The sequence below is a fragment of the Tarenaya hassleriana genome, unplaced genomic scaffold, assembly GCF_000463585.1.
Source record: "Tarenaya hassleriana unplaced genomic scaffold, ASM46358v1 Cleome5, whole genome shotgun sequence".
In the NCBI taxonomy this organism is placed as follows: Eukaryota; Viridiplantae; Streptophyta; class Magnoliopsida; order Brassicales; family Cleomaceae; genus Tarenaya; species Tarenaya hassleriana.
The window spans coordinates 6,072,852-6,090,433 of record NW_010967707.1 but is presented as its reverse complement, the minus strand read 5'-3'; the positions used below and the strand labels follow the sequence as shown (position 1 = coordinate 6,090,433).

The 17,582-nt window shown below is 36.6% G+C and overlaps 3 protein-coding genes and 1 long non-coding RNA gene across 5 annotated transcripts; 1 reads left to right on the top strand and 3 right to left on the bottom strand.

Moving 5' to 3' along the window:
• Positions 1-6: 6 nt before the first annotated feature.
• On the bottom strand, positions 7-1,854 carry LOC104827295. 2 transcript variants are annotated; one of them, XR_002024644.1, is made up of 6 exons: positions 1,765-1,854; positions 1,564-1,635; positions 1,113-1,173; positions 863-1,026; positions 573-650; positions 7-237 (listed from the first exon to the last, which is right to left on the bottom strand). It is a non-coding gene; the product is annotated as an uncharacterized LOC104827295 (long non-coding RNA). The 2 variants fall into 2 exon arrangements; XR_002024645.1 differs by having other exon boundaries at positions 1,564-1,669; positions 1,765-1,844.
• A 641-nt stretch (positions 1,855-2,495) lies between these two features.
• LOC104827293 (MLO-like protein 6) lies at positions 2,496-6,043 on the bottom strand. The gene is made up of 15 exons (XM_010560447.2): positions 5,820-6,043; positions 5,324-5,381; positions 4,985-5,241; positions 4,770-4,886; positions 4,624-4,684; positions 4,456-4,544; positions 4,293-4,367; positions 4,117-4,211; positions 3,971-4,020; positions 3,844-3,884; positions 3,585-3,758; positions 3,468-3,503; positions 3,316-3,383; positions 3,170-3,230; positions 2,496-3,077 (listed from the first exon to the last, which is right to left on the bottom strand). The coding sequence occupies exons 1-15, from the start codon at positions 5,940-5,942 to the stop codon at positions 2,661-2,663; spliced, it is 1,722 nt and encodes a 573-aa protein (XP_010558749.1). The 5' UTR covers positions 5,943-6,043; the 3' UTR covers positions 2,496-2,660.
• A 3,770-nt stretch (positions 6,044-9,813) lies between these two features.
• Positions 9,814-10,437, bottom strand: LOC104827292 (protein FAM9A). The gene has a single exon (XM_010560446.2). It carries the CDS (start codon positions 10,329-10,331, stop codon positions 9,924-9,926), a length of 408 nt encoding a protein of 135 aa, XP_010558748.1. The 5' UTR covers positions 10,332-10,437; the 3' UTR covers positions 9,814-9,923.
• A 2,489-nt stretch (positions 10,438-12,926) lies between these two features.
• LOC104827291 (AT-hook motif nuclear-localized protein 14-like) lies at positions 12,927-16,803 on the top strand. The gene is made up of 6 exons (XM_010560445.2): positions 12,927-13,424; positions 14,211-14,263; positions 14,548-14,679; positions 15,001-15,153; positions 15,460-15,772; positions 16,411-16,803. The coding sequence occupies exons 1-6, from the start codon at positions 12,995-12,997 to the stop codon at positions 16,464-16,466; spliced, it is 1,137 nt and encodes a 378-aa protein (XP_010558747.1). The 5' UTR covers positions 12,927-12,994; the 3' UTR covers positions 16,467-16,803.
• The last annotated feature ends 779 nt before the right edge of the window (positions 16,804-17,582 follow it).

Here is a 17,582-nt window from a genome sequence, read left to right as displayed (position 1 = left end):
GGATCAAAACCTGGCAATGGAGCACCTCCCAGAGTGTAACCATGGGCCTCATCAGAGGTATCAGAACGTCCACAAACCATCCGGTGAAAGATTGACGCGATAGGGTCAATGATCGATCTGCATTTCACTGTCAAGATCCATTGACAGACAGAAGGGACGGGTGAACTGTGAAGGAGAAAAGGGTCCTTGTTTTATGAGCGAATGAAGCTGTGAGCTCATGGGAAACAATTCCTTCACCTGAAAAATTCCGGAAAGAAAGTAGAGAAGGCAAAGTCATCGCTTGGATCCCCTCTGAACTTTGTTTCTAATCTCCTGTGAATGTATCTGAGGTATAATCAACCGATTATGTACCAAATATCAAAGTGGGAAGATATGCAGCTGATTCTATCTAATGTGAAGAAGCTTGAAGTTATTGACAGGAGAAGCATAATAGACGGCAACCACTGAACACAGGAAGCAAAAGCAAGAATACCAAGCGAGGAAATCCTCCCACTAGCCGAGTTAACGTAAAGCAGCAAAAAGAAAATGCATGACACATTTTTATGCTTTCCTATTAGAAGGCGGACGGATACCTTTGCTTTTGTTCGTAATGGTGATAGCTCCTGATCAGGTTATCCCAACTAGGAGAGCCGCCAAGACACCATGGAAACCTGCACGAGGCATATACCAAGGCAGGAAAATAAGTAGACAACACTTATTATGCAGTGGTAAAGATCCGAAATATATATATATATCTCATGAAGCAAACATAAGCCATTCCTTTCGATCGATTTACCAAAATACATTTTAGTTCGCATAACGTAAGCCATTCCTTTTGATCGATTTTCATAATAATAATCCAAAGGGTGTGAGCGTAAATTACAGGTAATTGTCCCGCCTCATAGTACAAGGCAACAGCGGTGACGAAAACACATAGAGATGTAAGAAAGTTGACCAGGAAGATGAAATTCAGGAATTCATTGGAACCCCGGACAGGTTCGAGCAACTTCCCCAGAAACAGGAGACAACAAGGGTACTGAAGACAACCTGCAAGGTCGTATACAATACAAGAACTGCAGACCAGAAAACAGGGAAGGAAAGACAAGAAATTAAACTTGGGAAACAGGACGTACCCCATATATTGTCAGCTCAAGGTAACCAGCAGTTATCAGATTCCAGGCAAAGGGAATGGTCCTACAGTACAGAGTAGAAGGATAGAGAGTAAATAAGTCAAATTCTAACTTCGCATTGATACTTCACAGACTAAAGATTAGAACCCCAAGTAACTGAAGAAGGAAACAGCAATGAGCAATACATTCAAAACCCAAATCCTAAATCCTCATGTTTCCACGAAGTAGACAAAAATGCGATCCATCTAACGCGTCAGAGTGATAAAGGTTCTACCAAAAGGAAAGCAAAACTTGGCAGGAAAAAAAAAGACCCCATTGATCAACCACTATCTTCGATACCCAGATCCGAATCCTGACGTTTCCAGAGAGAAATACATAAATCGAGAAGTAACAAAGCGAAGAAAATCGTTGGAATCAGAGCGAGGTATGGAACAGAAGAGGGAATGAGCCGAACCACGATGTGCCCAGCAACGAGCACCACAGCGGGTCGCTTGGTGAAACCGGTGACGGCGAACATGCTCGTTCCCTGAATGACGTAACAAAAGGACAGAATCGAAATGCTGAAACGGTCAAGCAATGCGATTCGAAAGAGAAAACCGTCAAAACCATCGAGCGATTTCACAGATCTGATGTGACAGAGTAGAGAGATCAGTACCGGAGAACTCATGTCGCCGGCGAGAACAAGAAGAGAAAGAAATTGGGCTGACAGAACAGAAGTGGTCGACGGCAAAATAGTGAGTGACCGTCGATCGAATTTTTAAATTTAAAAAAAAAACTTAATCTCAAATTTTTAAATAAAAAATAGATTTTTTTTTTAAGGTCATAATATTCTTGCCCGACAAGAAGAGTTGACCATACCGAATTCCTTGCGCCCCAAGCACGATTCCTTCTATATATAATGCATTTCTTGTGGAAAACTTTCAACTCACAAATCCCTAACTCGGGAAAGAGATGAAGAGGGAAGGGCGGCAACACGGTGCCGTTCGGACTTTCCCGGCTCTTCCGGTGCCGTTCAACCCGCGGCGCGGGACCGGACCAGTTGACAGACAAAATCCACCCCCAGCTTTCGGGATATTTACGAAAGCGGCATCAAGGCCCACTAACGCCAACCATTCCAAGTGCATCGACTGGCATCTCTCTCCGGCCACAAAGTCCACCGACAAATCAAAGGGTCGCCGGAAACTGCAACCGACGGCTTGGTGGTCCGACGACGGTCTCGACCGGCTCACCGGCTCAGATTGGTCCTCTGCTGAGGGCATTTTGGACAATTTGTACGGTGGTTGCATGGATGATGATGAGGAATGATGGATACTTATGAATGATGATGAATCTGTTTGGATGTTGAAAGCATTTATCATTGTATTGAATTATGACACGAGAACAATGATGGATAATCTTGTATTTCAATTGGTATAATCTTGATTATGAACCTGTCACTTTCGGATTCTTCCGTATCCATCTTCGTACTTTACAAACTTTGAAAAGAAGAGGAAAAAAATAGGGAATATGATTTAAGTTTTGCATAATATGTAATGTACATAATGGCTGAGATCACGTAGATGGTCGCTTGAAAGAAAAGTCCCTGACGTTTATACTGATCTCATGTTGTGTCCGAATAGGTCCTGGTCCGGGAGGCAATGCAACATCAGGCCTTTGTTCCGAACTCTCGTCGTTGTTGTTATGATGCGTGGACGTTTCAGCCTCTTCTTGGTGGTGGTCCCACTGATCGAAATCCGAGTGTCTAGGGGAAGGCGAGGCCGAGAGACTCTCGTGACTGCGGTTCTGGAAGTTGCTGAGAAGATGGATGGGAGACGTGCCTCGGGTAGGCGTCGTAGGGCGGCTCGAGAAAGGCGTGGTCGAATTAGAGTGCTTGCTGTGTTTCGACTGCTTCTTCGCCGTGTGGTGCCAGTTCTTTAGTGCAACCGCTACTCTTTCGTTGAACACCGTCGGTTTCATCGTCGAACCCATCTGCGGAAAAGAAAAAAAAACTCGTTTCAAACACTAAATCACGTACTTGTGGTACTAGATTGTCGTAATAATATCTAAAAATGTGTCTGAACCTGAGTGACGAGGGCGTAAAGCGGGAGAGTTACGTAGCTGCAGAGAATTTGTACGATGACCCTGCAAGAAAATATGTATCACGATTCATTAGTGGATCGAAAAAAGTTTTTTTCTTGATTCGAGTTTAGTTTTGTTCTGAACTTACCCCATCACGACTCTGATGATCACATCTACCGTGCTTTCGTGGAAACAGTTCTTGAGGTTGAATTCGTACTGTAGATAACAACCGGTTTATTAGTGATAGTTCGAAATTTAATCGATCTCACGAAAAAGAAAACTGTGACATAGAATACTTACAGTACTCCACGCGAAGAATGCAAGTTGAAATGCATTCTGCAATAGAAAGATTAGATCGTTACTTTGATGAATAATAAGGAAATTTTAGTTGTAAACCAGAAAGATCGATCGGTGTACCGTGAAGAGAACCACGTGGATGAGGAAGAGGATGAAACGAGGGCGGCCGAACCAGAAGAGGTCATCCCCGGGCTGAACCACAGGCGCCCCCTTCACCACGTCTCCTTTCTCTTGAATTTGAAGCCCGAGTTTCGTTATTATGACCTGAAGCTTTGTCCCTACTATAAGAATCACCTGCAATAAGAGATCGGCATAAGATCGTCTTTATCGATGGAGAACATTGTCATATATGTGTTGTATCGTTTGTGTATACACTTACAACTAGCGGGATGAAGGGTAACCAGAGGTAAGAATTTATTCCTGTTCCAAGAAAACGAAGAAAAGAAGGCCGAATCAGTTAAGGATGTCTGACGTTGTATACGAGATAGAAGAGATTTAAGGCGTACCGTGTGTGTTGGTCAAGAGGAACAACACGGCGATGAACCATATGACAGGACTGCCAGATGCAAAAAACAAGAAGTTAAGTACTCATGATGATTGGTTATATAAAAACCGCGGCGGCGAATGTCTGGGTTGGACCGGTAGTCCTGACCTAATTCCGACGACCACATTGAAATCTTCCTCTAACGATCTCTGGATGTACTTGCGGAAATCAAATCTTGTTTCGCTTCCAGGCGCCAAATGAGCCTGAGGAACAAATGTCGAGCGATAAATATATCTTCATGAAGGGGTAAAAGTCAGAAGATCTCGGAAGGAGGAATTCATTACCATGATGAATCCGTGTCTGAGCGTCAGGTAATCGACCCTGGTGACAGATCCAAAGAACTGTCTGAAAAAACATACCTACGAACAACGAAAAAAAACTCGATGTAACTTATTAGGAACTTTTACAGCCATGATCATCATTTGCGGAAATCTCGAAAAAACTTACGATCCATAATGTAACAGTTGTTTTGCTCCAAAAGTTCAGATGCCTACGCCCGAAAGACGTATCCCTCGCAAACCTGAATCTCTCAGGATCTGCACAACAAAGTTCGGATCAGCTAAAAGAAACTTGTACATTTTCCATCGACTTGTCCGAAACTAGAGGATTACAAACCGTTGGAATATTGATATTCGATTGTCTTCGTCTCTTCCTCCCATTTCTTCCACCTCCTCATCTGCAATAACGAAACCCCTTGTCATTTTACGGATCATATCAAGCAGATAAACGCGTGCATAGTAGATATATATATATACGTGTACCTTGGTCTTCCCCAAAGCATAAGTTATGATACAGTAGACGACGTGACAGACCGCGAGAACAAAGATGAATATGTGCAGCTGATGAATGCCATATGCCGACACGAAAGCGACTTTCCCCTAAAGTATATATACGAAACAACGAGTTCCGGAATCAGCCACTTATTCCGACAAGGATAAAACAGAGACACGAGAGGATATAACGTCATTATCCTTACCTTATCTGCGCATTTGTCGTAGCCTTTAGTGGCCAAACTCCGTCGGGGTATGTAAGATTCAGCCAACTCGAGAAGCCTCCGGCTGGTCGTTTCTTCTTCGTTGTCCTTTCCCTTGTCTTTCTTTCCGTACTTTTTCTCCGCTTCTGCGCGGCTGCAAGGGTGCCAGGTCGATGCCACACTCTCGGAGATACAGATGCCCGAGATCGGTCCTTGGCCGATTGTTAGCAGAAGGGATATGAATCCCATCAGCATAAGCTCTGAAACCATGTTAACGGGTTGAGATTTTCGGATGAAGATGAAAAGACTGAATTGAAAATGCATTAAAAAAAAAATAGTTACCTGCTTTCACTTTTTCAAGAGCTTCATAGAGAGCTTTCTTGTGCTTCTTCTTGAACCACTGCAGAAACAGACCGTAGATTTTGAATACTGGATCAGAAACAAGAATGACCAAAATACAACCGAAACGCATAATTTAACTTCGGATAACACAGATTCCATTTTCCTTCTAAATCAGGCGAACCCTTTTGGATTTTGGTTCTCAGACGCAAACCCAGACAAGGAGACAGAAGAAACGAAGAACTAAACAAAAACCCATATCATAAAACTTCATTTGGAAGAGATTTCAAGAACTCTACTTGCCCAGACACAAATTCGGACATGGAGACAGAAGAAACGAAGAGTTACTGCTCCAATCTTGTGAATCTGATGCTCAATTACAGTAACAAGAACTAAACAAATCCCATGTCATGAAACTCCATTTGGAAGAGATTTCAAGAACTCCGCCACTGATGGAATCACTTGCGCAGACACAGAGACGGAAGAAAGGAAGACTTACTGCTCCGATCTTGTGAATCAGATGCTCGATGATAATCGAAATCAGAAGCAGAACGAAGCAAACCACTGCGACTGCCCACGTCGATGTCTCCTCCAGCGTACGTTCCTTGACTTTCTCTGCCATTGGAGAGCTTCAGTGTTCAGACAGAACCAAGAGCAAGTGTCTCGCTTCTGATCTGAGGGGAAAAAAATCTTTTCCAGAGGTATTTATTACAATTTTGATTTTATCTGTTTGCCCTTTTGGCCTTTAGTATTCACTATATAAACAACACGCAAAGAAGAGAACGACTTCTGATGCAGATGGAGGGCAATGGCTTCCTTGAAGAAGTCAAAGGTTTGACCATTCGCATATGACGGCTTTTCAATGCACCGTGTATAATCAGTACTTTATTGCCCTTTGTTTTTCTTGTAACGGTAACTCTTTTTTTGAAAATCAAGGACTAACGTTTTATATTTCGGCGTATTTCTTTTTGGGTTATGGATATTTAGGTTTTGTAAAATTTGTATTCATTCTTTTTCATTGTAATTTTTAATTTGGATTTCACATATAAGTATTTTTTTACTATTTTAAATTCAAGTTAAATTTAATTAATGTAATGTTTTAAATACAATACGATTTTAATGTCAATATAGTTATAGTATACGTTTGAAAAAAAATTTCATCTTAAAAAAGTATGATTAATTTAATATCATTCTTCTTACATTATTGGACGCTCTAAATTTTTATTTTAATGTAACCAATCTAATTCAAGTGGCTATAAACAAATATAATCGTTCCCCACCTTTCCTTTTTTTTTTTTGAAGTTTATTTTAATCTTTTTTTTTTGTTAAAGAAGTTTATTTTAATCTTGCGGAATCTTTTTGTTTAAAATAATATTTTCTCGAACAAAATTGTGCAAGTGTGCATTGTAACATACATATTTCTTAGAGATCTTAAATGTGAATTACTTTATATTAAAAATAATATAAATATTAGAAATAAAAACACAATACAGGAATGATAATCATGTGATCAAGATTTGCGATATTTTATAATTTTTATCATACATCTAGGATTTAGAACAACCCCGCCTGTGGCATGCATACAATTGGTAAACATATTCATAAACTATTTTTTTTGTTAAAGATTTATCCATAAACTAAGTTGAAATAGTCAAAGTTTTAAATTTTATTAATTATTGCATTAGGGCGTTCCTTTATTATTTGACTACGTAAATTTTTCTGGATAGGGATGACTGGATCCATGCAACATGATTTACTTATAATAAAAATCTTACCGTCGAATACTTTTGAGTTAGAACAAGCCGACTTTCCTTTAATAATATAGGCCTATATACGTTCCTTATCAAAACATTTTATGCGATTTAATTTGTCACAATATTAATTATTGTAATCAGGGAGAGAACGATAAAAATCTCGTGTATTTAACTTGACCGGTTATCTATATTGTAAATATCATATCATATTTCTATTTAATCACATAATGTTAAAATTGGAAATTCTATTGCTAATCATATCTCCCGCGTCAAAACTATCATAAACTCAACATTTTATGATTAAATTAATAAATTCGGTATAATTGGTACGTTGTCATTATAAATAAAATTAATTTGATACGGATTATTAAAGGTAAGGAAATTTTGTAGATTTTCTCTTAAAATAATTACAACTCAAACGTAACGCTTTAGTCGCCAAACAATAAAAAATGTAATAATGGTTGGCAGAAAAATTTAACAACATCGAGTAAGGACTGCCATTACCATATATTATTGTTTGACGAAGTCTGGGGATTGTGACTCGGAGGTTGACCCAACTTGAGTTCTCGATTCAATATTTCTATTATATTTTATCATTATTAATATTTAATTTCCTATATTATATATAGACAATGATATATTTATTTTGTAAAAGTGAATGACTTGCATTTAATGAATGCTTTGATACGTCAAAGGAATAAACACGAAGAGTTCCACATTAACTGTCTTATATCATAAACGAACCCGAAATGACATATAGTAATAAATAAATAAATCGATTCTGAATTGAATTCAAACATCATAACAAAGTTATTGAGCTTCCATCTCATAGACGTGGAGCATATGAGAAACAAGAGTTTTCTTCTCGAGTGGCAATAAAAATATCTAAAAAACCTTCTAATAGAGAAATCCTTAGATTTTTTTTTTTATTATAGAATATATTCTTAAATTATTATAAATATCTAGATAAATCTAATATAATATTTTTATATCTTGGTATATTTTGATAATCTTTTTCGATTCTAGTCCATATCTCTTGATACCTTTTGCAATAATAGACATCTTAATCTCCCATTTCCACTACTTTGTCGAGAAATATTTAAACTAGGGGTGGGCACTTCGGTTCGGGAATTTAGTACCGATCCGATCCATCCCGAAACCGAACCGAACCGAATAACGTTTGGTTCTAATTTGGTACACTTTTTATGGAACCGAATGAACCATTCCTGAACCGAACTGTATGAATACCGAATCGATCGAACCGTATGAATTCCGAACCAAAATTCGAATATTCCACTAATATATGTGTAAATATTATAGTTCGGTACTTATTTGGTATTCATATAATGGTTCCGTTCCGAACCGAACCGATACTAAAACCGAACCGAACCGTTTAACATTCGGTTCTAGTTTGGTACACTTTTTATAAAACCGAAAGTACCGTTGCCGAACCGAACCGCTTGAATACCGAATCGTCCATCTCTAATTTAAGCCATTGTTAAAGTAAGAAAATAACATATTAAACATCTAGAAGGTTCAAATCGATAAATGAAAAGATGAAACAAATATGGAAAACAAACAAGAAAAGAAGCAACTAAAAGGGAAGGAGATATACTCATCAAAGAGGAAAAGGGCAAAGTATATATTCAAAACATATTTGGATAATTATAGGGAGAAGCTTATGATACATAAGACTGCAACGTAAGAGGTTGTCGAGATATTTCCATTGAAGAGTATTGAGTGTAAGATTGGTGAGAGAGATCTATAAGAAAAATACTGGTGAGGATTATCTGATAGAGTGTGATGTGTACTTGACGGGGAGCCTTCAAATAATAGACGAACCGTTCACTGTGCCTAGACATACATGGTTTACGGTAACACGTGGTGTGCGTTGCACAAAATGTCTATGACTGATATAATTTCTTATGATATTGGAGTTTTACGGAGAGTGAAACTGGGTAAATTGAGTGCTATTTGGAAATGATTGAACTGTAATTGACACGTATCAAAGAAATAAAATCAGTTTGGAAATTCTTAACTTGCAAAATCATGTGAAAATGTTTTTTCAACCATGATAGTAGTATCATATATCCAATAATACTAAGCTCTGTCATTGTCTTCTCCCTTATATTTTTTTGGTAATCAAATATCTTGGAGCGAGATCCACACTGATACCGAAATCGGAAACAAGTAATGTGATTGGAAGTATGCTCGTCACCCTAACTTGAAACTTAAATTCAGAACGGGACATACGGTTTGTTTTTCTATTCGATCGATTGAACTATCTAAATTGGATATTCTCGTTATAATATATTATATACACAGTTCACTGCCTCTTTTATTTTTTTGCATAGACCACCAGTTCTCTTATTATTGATTTATACTCTTAAATTTCACAAGAAGATTAGGTACAGTTCTTATTCTTCTATCATCCATCTTCTTACTGTGATTTATAAGTTTTTTTAACATTGCATATTATCAAACATTTTATAAAAGTATTTATTACCAAGTAGAATTAATTTAGCACCGAAATCCGGTCTGGTTTGTCGCGTAAACAATGAAACCGGGGGTGGTTTTCTAAAACCAAGTCTGTATAAATTGGGCTAACTATCACATACGTGAGAATCATTATATGGACACGTTTTGAAAAATATTATATATATATATATATATATATATATATATATATATAGATAGATGATCATATAACAGACAATATTAATTGTACAAGTTGGAAAGCCAATTTAAATCACTCCAAATTCACAATTTTTTTAGCAAAAATTACAAGTACGTAGTTTCAACACATTATTTTGTAAAAACATTTTCACATTGATTTTTTTGGTTATTATTTATTCTTGAAATGCTTCTGCGATCATTGCAATAAAACCACCAATCCCTCCACCTTCTTCCTCTTCTTCACCTTCTTCTACTTCTTCTTCCTCTTCTTCTTCTTGTTCTTCTTCTTCCTCTGCCTCTCCCTCTTCTTCTCCGCCGTGTCCATGGCCGTGTTTACCGCCGCCTTGACGACGGTGGTGCATCACCTTCTTCAGGGCAACTTTTCCGGCGACTAGGGCGGCGGCCATCTTCTCCCTCTTTGATTCCTTCTTCTTCTCGTCTTCTTTATCGTCCTTGGAATGGTGAAGATGGAATATTCCCCGGCTCTTGTGGAATATTCCCTTCTCGTTCTCCGGCGAGGAATCCGGTGATGCTCCGGCGTCGTTATGCTTGAAGTGAGCCTCTAGACTTTGTTTCTCCATCCTCTGTTTTAGTTATGTTTCTATGTTCTTCTTTGTTGTCTCTTTGGTTTTTTTGGCTCTATGCAGATTCGTATACGTATATTTATATACTCACACGCACTTGAAAAGTGGAGACCACCCACCTCAACTTGCCTTTACATATACACATTTCTATAAATGCATGTGAATATATATATATATATATATATATATATATATATATATTATAGTTAATTTAGTTTGAAATGTTTGACTTGATCCAAACGTGACCGAGTCAAATTAATAGATGTAGGATTTTGGATTTATATATAGTGATGTAACTAATTTTTTTTTATATGTATATATATGTATATTATATGTTATCCATGTCAACATTTGATGAAATTGCAATTATAAAGAACGTTGTTAGGATTATATTAATCTGATAATCAAATAGGATAATCCTGATTATATATTTGAAAAAAAATATTTCTGACTTCTAATAATAGTAAAGGCATTTCCAATTAGAGGGAGAGAGAAGTGAATTTTCAAGGACGGCTAACCATTGGGCGGCTAATAAGAACCCCGTATTAATAATTAATTATCTTATTAATTACATATCAGTTTTGCAATTCTTGCGCAATTTAGTAAATTTGCTTTTTGTTTTTCACAAATGTTTATTCGTACGTAACTTCTATATTTACAGGCTATTCGAACTAAGATTTACCTTTATGTGACGTTTTAACGACGCCCCAAAATGTAACCACGAATTTTCGGTTGGATTTTTTTATTTGATTTTTTAAATAAATTATACCCATTTAATTTTTAAACTAATTTCAGATTTGATTTTTCTATTTTTATTTAAATTAAATTTTCATAGAAAAATATTATATTAAATAAACATTCATTTTTTCAAATCTTTTTAACATTCAATTTATATTTTATTATTTCTATTAATTTAATTTGAAAATGTATGTTATCTATGATAATTTTAGATTCGAATATAATTATATATTATAATATCATTGTTATAAATCTATGGTTATATATTTTTTATTATATCATTTTAAATTTAGTAATATATTACTTAATTTTTTATGTGTTTCATGTATTATATGCAAACCATCTATCATATTAGCTCATTTAATTGGTTTAATCGATTGGAGTGAAATAAGCAACCAAGTTTCTGCCAAAAAATAAAAATGAAGGCGATTTAAAATCGATTCATGTATAGTTGGGGTTACATATCCCCGATACTAATAAATCAAATTAAATTATTTAAATTAAATTAGTGACACGTACTTATTTAGATACGGCCATGTGCGCAGGTCACATAGAGTTTGACCAACGCCGAGTTTGACTTCGTCAAGAGAGATAATTAATATAATAATATCAAAGTAAGATGCAAGTGGATCATCAAGTGGGTGCCCGACCAACCAAATCCGATGGTTCATTTAATCTTACGACCCCATTCCTCTATTTTTCATTTTTTTTTCCTTACATATATCTATTTGAAAACATCTTTACATTCTTCGATTTTGTTTATATATATATATATATATATATATATATATTTATGACATCACATGGCTATCCCATCCATACATTAGCTGGGTTCAAAATTAAACCCACAATAAACCAACCAGACCGATGAAATTAACGACACAAAGTTTTCAGATATTTAACAAATCAAACCCTCTACATGATTTAGATCATTTTGGTTCGAAAATCAAATCAAACCGAATAACATATATATATATATATATATATATTAAAATTTGATTTTTTAAAAAAAGGATGAGGATAGTTTTTAATATTCAAACGTGAAAATAATAAAACCTACTCCGAACTTTGAAATGAATATTGTCTTTAAAATATGGATAATAGTAAGAAAAAAAATCAAATAACTCCGTTTTATTTTTTATTTTCTGAATAAAATCGAGGCCTGTTTCGGCCCATGTTTAGACAGATCAACTTCCGGCCCAATTACTAACCATACCCTTTAAGAAGTGGTCAATGGTCGGTCGTGAAAGGGCAAAAAAGGTAAGATAATTAATAATTACCATTAACCGCGATTTTTTTCATTAAACAATTAATCATCATATATTGTTGATTTTGTTTTGTATGCTATAAGTGTAGTGATTTATTTACATTTGTTTGCGTAATGCACGTAAGTTCATATCCTAAACATCTATAGTCTCAGACCAATTTCTTATTTTTTGGCTGATTAAAAAGATATTTCCACTGATTTTTCCCCATGCTGATATTTTGTTTTAGAAAATGGAAATAATTTAGTGATAGAATCAAGGATGTCTAAATAATTTAATGGAATTAATGATTATGGTGTAGATTCTTGATAAATAATTTACAAGTGTTCTCCTAAAATATTCTGAGGTGTCTTTTTGGTTTTAGTTTCTTATCAGGAATTTTATTGTTGTCAAAATGGGTAAAATAAAACAGAAAATGATATATGCTTTACCGGAAAAAATAAAACACCCAAGTCAAAATAATGATCCAACGGCTGAGAATGCATCTGAATGCCAAAGAGCGAAACGATTGCCTCGCTTTAAAAACAACAAAATAGAAAGGAAAAAAACGAAAATCTAATATAATAAACCCTAAAAGAAACAAAAAAATGGAAAAGAAAATATGAAAAAAAAATCCCTAATTCTCTCTCTCTAGATTTTTGCTCTCTCTAAAAAGGAATGGAACCCAACGAAAGCCATCACCAGCAACATCAGCATCTCAGTCCTCCCTACTACCACCACCACCACAGCCTCAGCCTCCATCACCATCACCCGACCACCGATGGAACCGCCGCAACCGCCGCCGCGGTTCCATCCTCCCACAATGGGATTTTGTCGCCGCCGCCGCCGAACGACGGGTCATCCCTTGTCGTGTACCCTCATTCGGTGCCGTCATCGGCGATGACGGCGCCGATTGAGCCGGCGAAGAGGAAGAGAGGGCGACCGAGGAAGTACGGAACGCCGGAGCAAGCCCTAGCGGCTAAGAGAATGGCGTCTTCTGGGAGCGGCTCGTCTGCGAGGGAGAGGAGGGAACATGCGGCTGCGGCTGCCGGAGTTACGACGTCATCTAATTCTGGGTCTTCGAGAAAATCTCAGTCGAGTTCTGTCGGTGAGTGTTCTTTTTCGAGAAAACTCTTTTGCTGCGTCATCGAATTATTGATGAATATGCTGTTACAGCTGCAAAGTTTTGAATTTTCTGGTGAATTTCGATGTTCTTGTCGTAAATGTTTCGAAATGTCGGTTTTAGTGTGGAATTTGTTGAATTTTGCTGTCTTGGTGCTCTTGCTTGCAAATGTAACTTGACATGAGGATTTTGTAAGATTTGGTGTTTTATGAGCAAGTTGATCTCTTTTTTCACGGTGAGCTTATTGTTGATGCGGCACGAGGATCAGTGATCTGTAACGCTGTTTTCTCCGCAGCCAAATTGATTTGAATTCTGTGGTTTATGTCTGCAAATCTTTATGCTTTAGTTAACCCTTCATTGAAAAACGTATTAGTTCACTCTTTGTTTTAGTAGTTTACATCCTTTGAGCTTCCATGTTTGAGTGTTTCCATGGGTGATACATACGAAGACAAACCTTGTGCTGTAAATACATGGAAGTGTGTGCGAGGTTACTGTTTTCTGGCTGTCGACACTTGTTTGTGTCTAAAAAGCCTTAAATGAAACTGTTGATCATTAAAATCTCCACAAACCAATGGTTTGTCAGTTATACTGTTTAGGATGGATGCTTCCACTGATTAGTGTGATTTATGATTTATCATGTTGGTTACATCCCAATTTGGTTCAAAACTTCAAATCAGTTGTTAATACTTTAATCTCCTAGATACATATATATATGCGATTCTCCATTTCCGGAGCTTTCCACCCTTGAAACGTTCTGGTTGGTTTATGCAGGAAAAACTGGGCAAAGCTTTACTCCACATATTGTTAACATAGCTGCCGGCGAGGTAGGCATTCTTTGCCATGGGGTAAAAATTGTGCATGAGTTGATGTATTCAAGAATCATTTAGCCTGGTATAGCTTTGTGGGCTCTTTTTCGAAGGCTTAGATTTGATTAAACTTGCAAATCTGTTGATTTAGTTCTTATTCTATGTAGCGTCTTTTCGAATTTATGGCAGAGGGATTTGCTAGAGGTCGTCTATGAAATGAACTGTCTTTTCACTAACGCTAGACAAATCAGAGAATAATCCAACCCTTTTTTTATATGTTTTTTTATGGCTGGTGCTGATAGGATGTGGCCCAAAAAATTGTGCTTTTTGCACAACAAAGCAAACATGAATTATGCGTTCTTTCTGCGTCGGGCACCATCTCTAATGCATCCTTGCGCCAACCGGCTTTATCTGGAGGCATCGTATCTTATGAGGTGGTCCTCTTGTTGCTATCACTGCTCTGTTCTTTAAACTTGCTTTTATTTCTGTTTCTCCGTGGAAAAAGAAAGGTAGTGGCATGGATTTTGGAAAGGCCCTTCATTTCACTTCAAGAGCAGAGTTTAATAGTTCTTACTTATTGTGTGAGCTAAAAGAATCGATTCTCAGTTCACTCTATTCTCGAAATTCTAAGAGGATTAGTTTTTGGGTCTTATTTACCCGGCATTATGTTCAGAATCCTCATGTCTTGATCACTATGTATTTTATGCATTTATATCTTCTTGTTACAAACTACTGTTGCATGATCTTTTTTTCAGGGTCAATATGAGATTGTCTCACTGTGTGGATCATATATTCGGGCAGAGCTTGGAGGTAAAAGTGGCGGTCTTAGTGTCTGTTTATCTAGCTCGGATGGTCAGATCATCGGTGGAGGAGTTGGGGGGCACCTAATAGCTGCTGGCCCAGTTCAGGTACAATCCTGTACTATTGCAACTCACGTGTTTGGACATGTGTGCGCGACTGGACGTGTGTCAAATTTTATACATTCATACATACTTTCTTTTCCAACTATATTAGATTCAACATCGCCGATTGAGAAGATTTGCCAACAAAAATATAGTTCATCCTCATCACGTCCTATTGTATGAGTTCTGCCTTAAACATACTTGAAACTGGAAGCGAAAACAAGGGTTATGTTACAAAATTTTGTTAGGCTAAACTTGTCAGTTTGGTTGATTCTCTTACACAGGCTGCTTGTTTGTCTGCTCAAAATACAGGTGATTCTCGGTACATTTCAGCTTGACAGAAAGAAGGATGCGAGTAGTGGTGTGAAGGGTGATGCTTCTAGCAGTGGAAGCAGGTTGCCCTCTCCTGCTGGCAACTCGTTGATGCTTGGCATTGGCTTCCGGTCTGGTATGGAATCATCGGAAAGAAATCCAATGAGGGGAGATGATCATCATCATCAAACCGCCATGGGCGCTCATTTCATGATTCAAACACCCCAGGGCGTGCACATGACGCATTCTCGGCCTTCCGAGTGGGGAACCAGCGGCCATGATGGTAGGAGCAGTGCCGGTTATGATTTATCAGGTAAAACCCACCAGTTGTTTCATCTGAACGTATGAGCATGTTTGCCAAACGCATTCATATATGCATGTGTCTACCTTCTCGTTTCTGCATATAATAAGTAATATGTTCCATGAGTAAGCACTCGCTTCTTGGTGGTAGGTAGATATGTCCCTGACTGAACCAGATATGGAACTCCGAACCAAACTCTCAAGTGAGAGATTGGTTTATGGATGCTGTTTTTGGTTAAATATTTAGCTTTTGCTTAGTTGAACCAAATCTCTGATCCAAAGTTCCAAACCCGTTTAAGACTGTTCAACCCTTTTCCAAATTTGCGCTCTCAAGGCTGTGTAAGTTTGATTGACCCCAATAAGGTATTTACAGGGAATTGTAAAAGTAGAGATCCTCCTTTTGTATTGTACCCACGATTCTTAATATCTCTTAGTCTGAGATGATGAGTAAAGATGCATTGAAGATCCAGAGCTGATATCCTGTCCTTGAAGAGTTAGCAACAATGTCAGGATTGAGTTTATTTTCAAGACCCTGTCCATTGTCCTATCTAAATGCATACTTCCAACAGAAACCAGTTTTTTTCTTCCAGTTTTCGAGTTTTTTTCCCTTTGTCCTAAGTCGTGAACCGAAACTCACACTCTCTTGTGCAGGAAGGATGGGAAACGGGCCACAGGAAAACAGAGGCTACGAGCAGATGCCAGATTAGGACTGGGGACGACGAGAGTAGGGCTTTAGGTGGAAACGGAAAATGGAGGAAGAACTAAAAAAGGAAAGAGGACATTTTATGATCATGTCTGAAGATCTTCTCTTCAGAAAGACAAGACAGGACGGCACAGAAGAACTCTTCTCTTCTTTTTTCTTTTCAGTTGTAATATAACTTCAGTTCACACCCTTTTCGCTTCTTCCTCTGTTTCATCTTTCTTTTAATCATTTTTCTCTTTTTTGTCTTTTCCTTTTCTCTGTAATATAACTTCACACCAACTGTTTGTTTATGGTAATTTCAGACTTCAGTTATGCCTGAACAAAGGCTGATTTTTTTTTTTGGCGAAAGTGATAACAGTTAAGAAACGTGAAAAACACTCCAATTTTATTTATTCTCCTATTTTAATATTCGATATTCTTGAGATTCGCTGTTTTAGTATTTAAATTTTATAAAATATTCAAGCTATGTTGTTGTAATAAGTTATAAGTGAAAATAAATATTGATTATGAAAATGTATAATATTAAAAATCTGAAATTTTAGATTTTTCTTGGATTTGATTTTTTAATAAGATTATTATCTCGGCAATTTTCGTTTGATTTAGGGATAATTCCATTTAAAACCCTGTACTTTTCTCTCGTCTCAATTTAAACCCCATACTTTTTTTTGATCCAAAAAAACATTGTACTTCTAAAAATTGGCAATTAAAACTCTATACTTTTAAAAATTGGCAAATAAAACCCTGAACGAAAAACAATATTATTTAATGCTGACATGGCATCCTAGTCATCTGCCACATCATCAATCCCTAATATTTAATAATATTAATTAATAAAAAATAAAAATAAAATAATAATAATAAAAATAAAAATTTAAAAATTATATATATTCATAAAATTATACACATATATAAACATGTTTATAAAAATTTTAAAATTATATACATATATAAATATATTTATATATACATATATACATATATATACATATGATATATATATATCTATATATGTGTATAATTATTATATGTTTTAGAGATAATTTCATTTAAAACCCTTTACTTTTCTCTCGTCTCAATTTAAACTATATACTTTTTTTTGATCCAAAAAAACATTGTACTT

Coding starts and splice junctions, on each gene's coding strand:
- LOC104827293 (XM_010560447.2), bottom strand. CDS start 5,942: ATGGCAGAGAAAGTCAAGGAACGTACGCTGGAGGAGACATCGACGTGG. Junction 5,382..5,819: donor TGATTCACAAGATCGGAGCA/GTAAGTCTTCCT, acceptor CTGTTTCTGCAG/TGGTTCAAGAAGAAGCACAA. Junction 3,885..3,970: donor CCTCTTGACCAACACACACG/GTACGCCTTAAA, acceptor TTCTTGGAACAG/GAATAAATTCTTACCTCTGG.
- LOC104827292 (XM_010560446.2), bottom strand. CDS start 10,331: ATGGAGAAACAAAGTCTAGAGGCTCACTTCAAGCATAACGACGCCGGA.
- LOC104827291 (XM_010560445.2), top strand. CDS start 12,995: ATGGAACCCAACGAAAGCCATCACCAGCAACATCAGCATCTCAGTCCT. Junction 14,680..15,000: donor GAGGCATCGTATCTTATGAG/GTGGTCCTCTTG, acceptor TCTTTTTTTCAG/GGTCAATATGAGATTGTCTC. Junction 15,154..15,459: donor TAGCTGCTGGCCCAGTTCAG/GTACAATCCTGT, acceptor CTCAAAATACAG/GTGATTCTCGGTACATTTCA.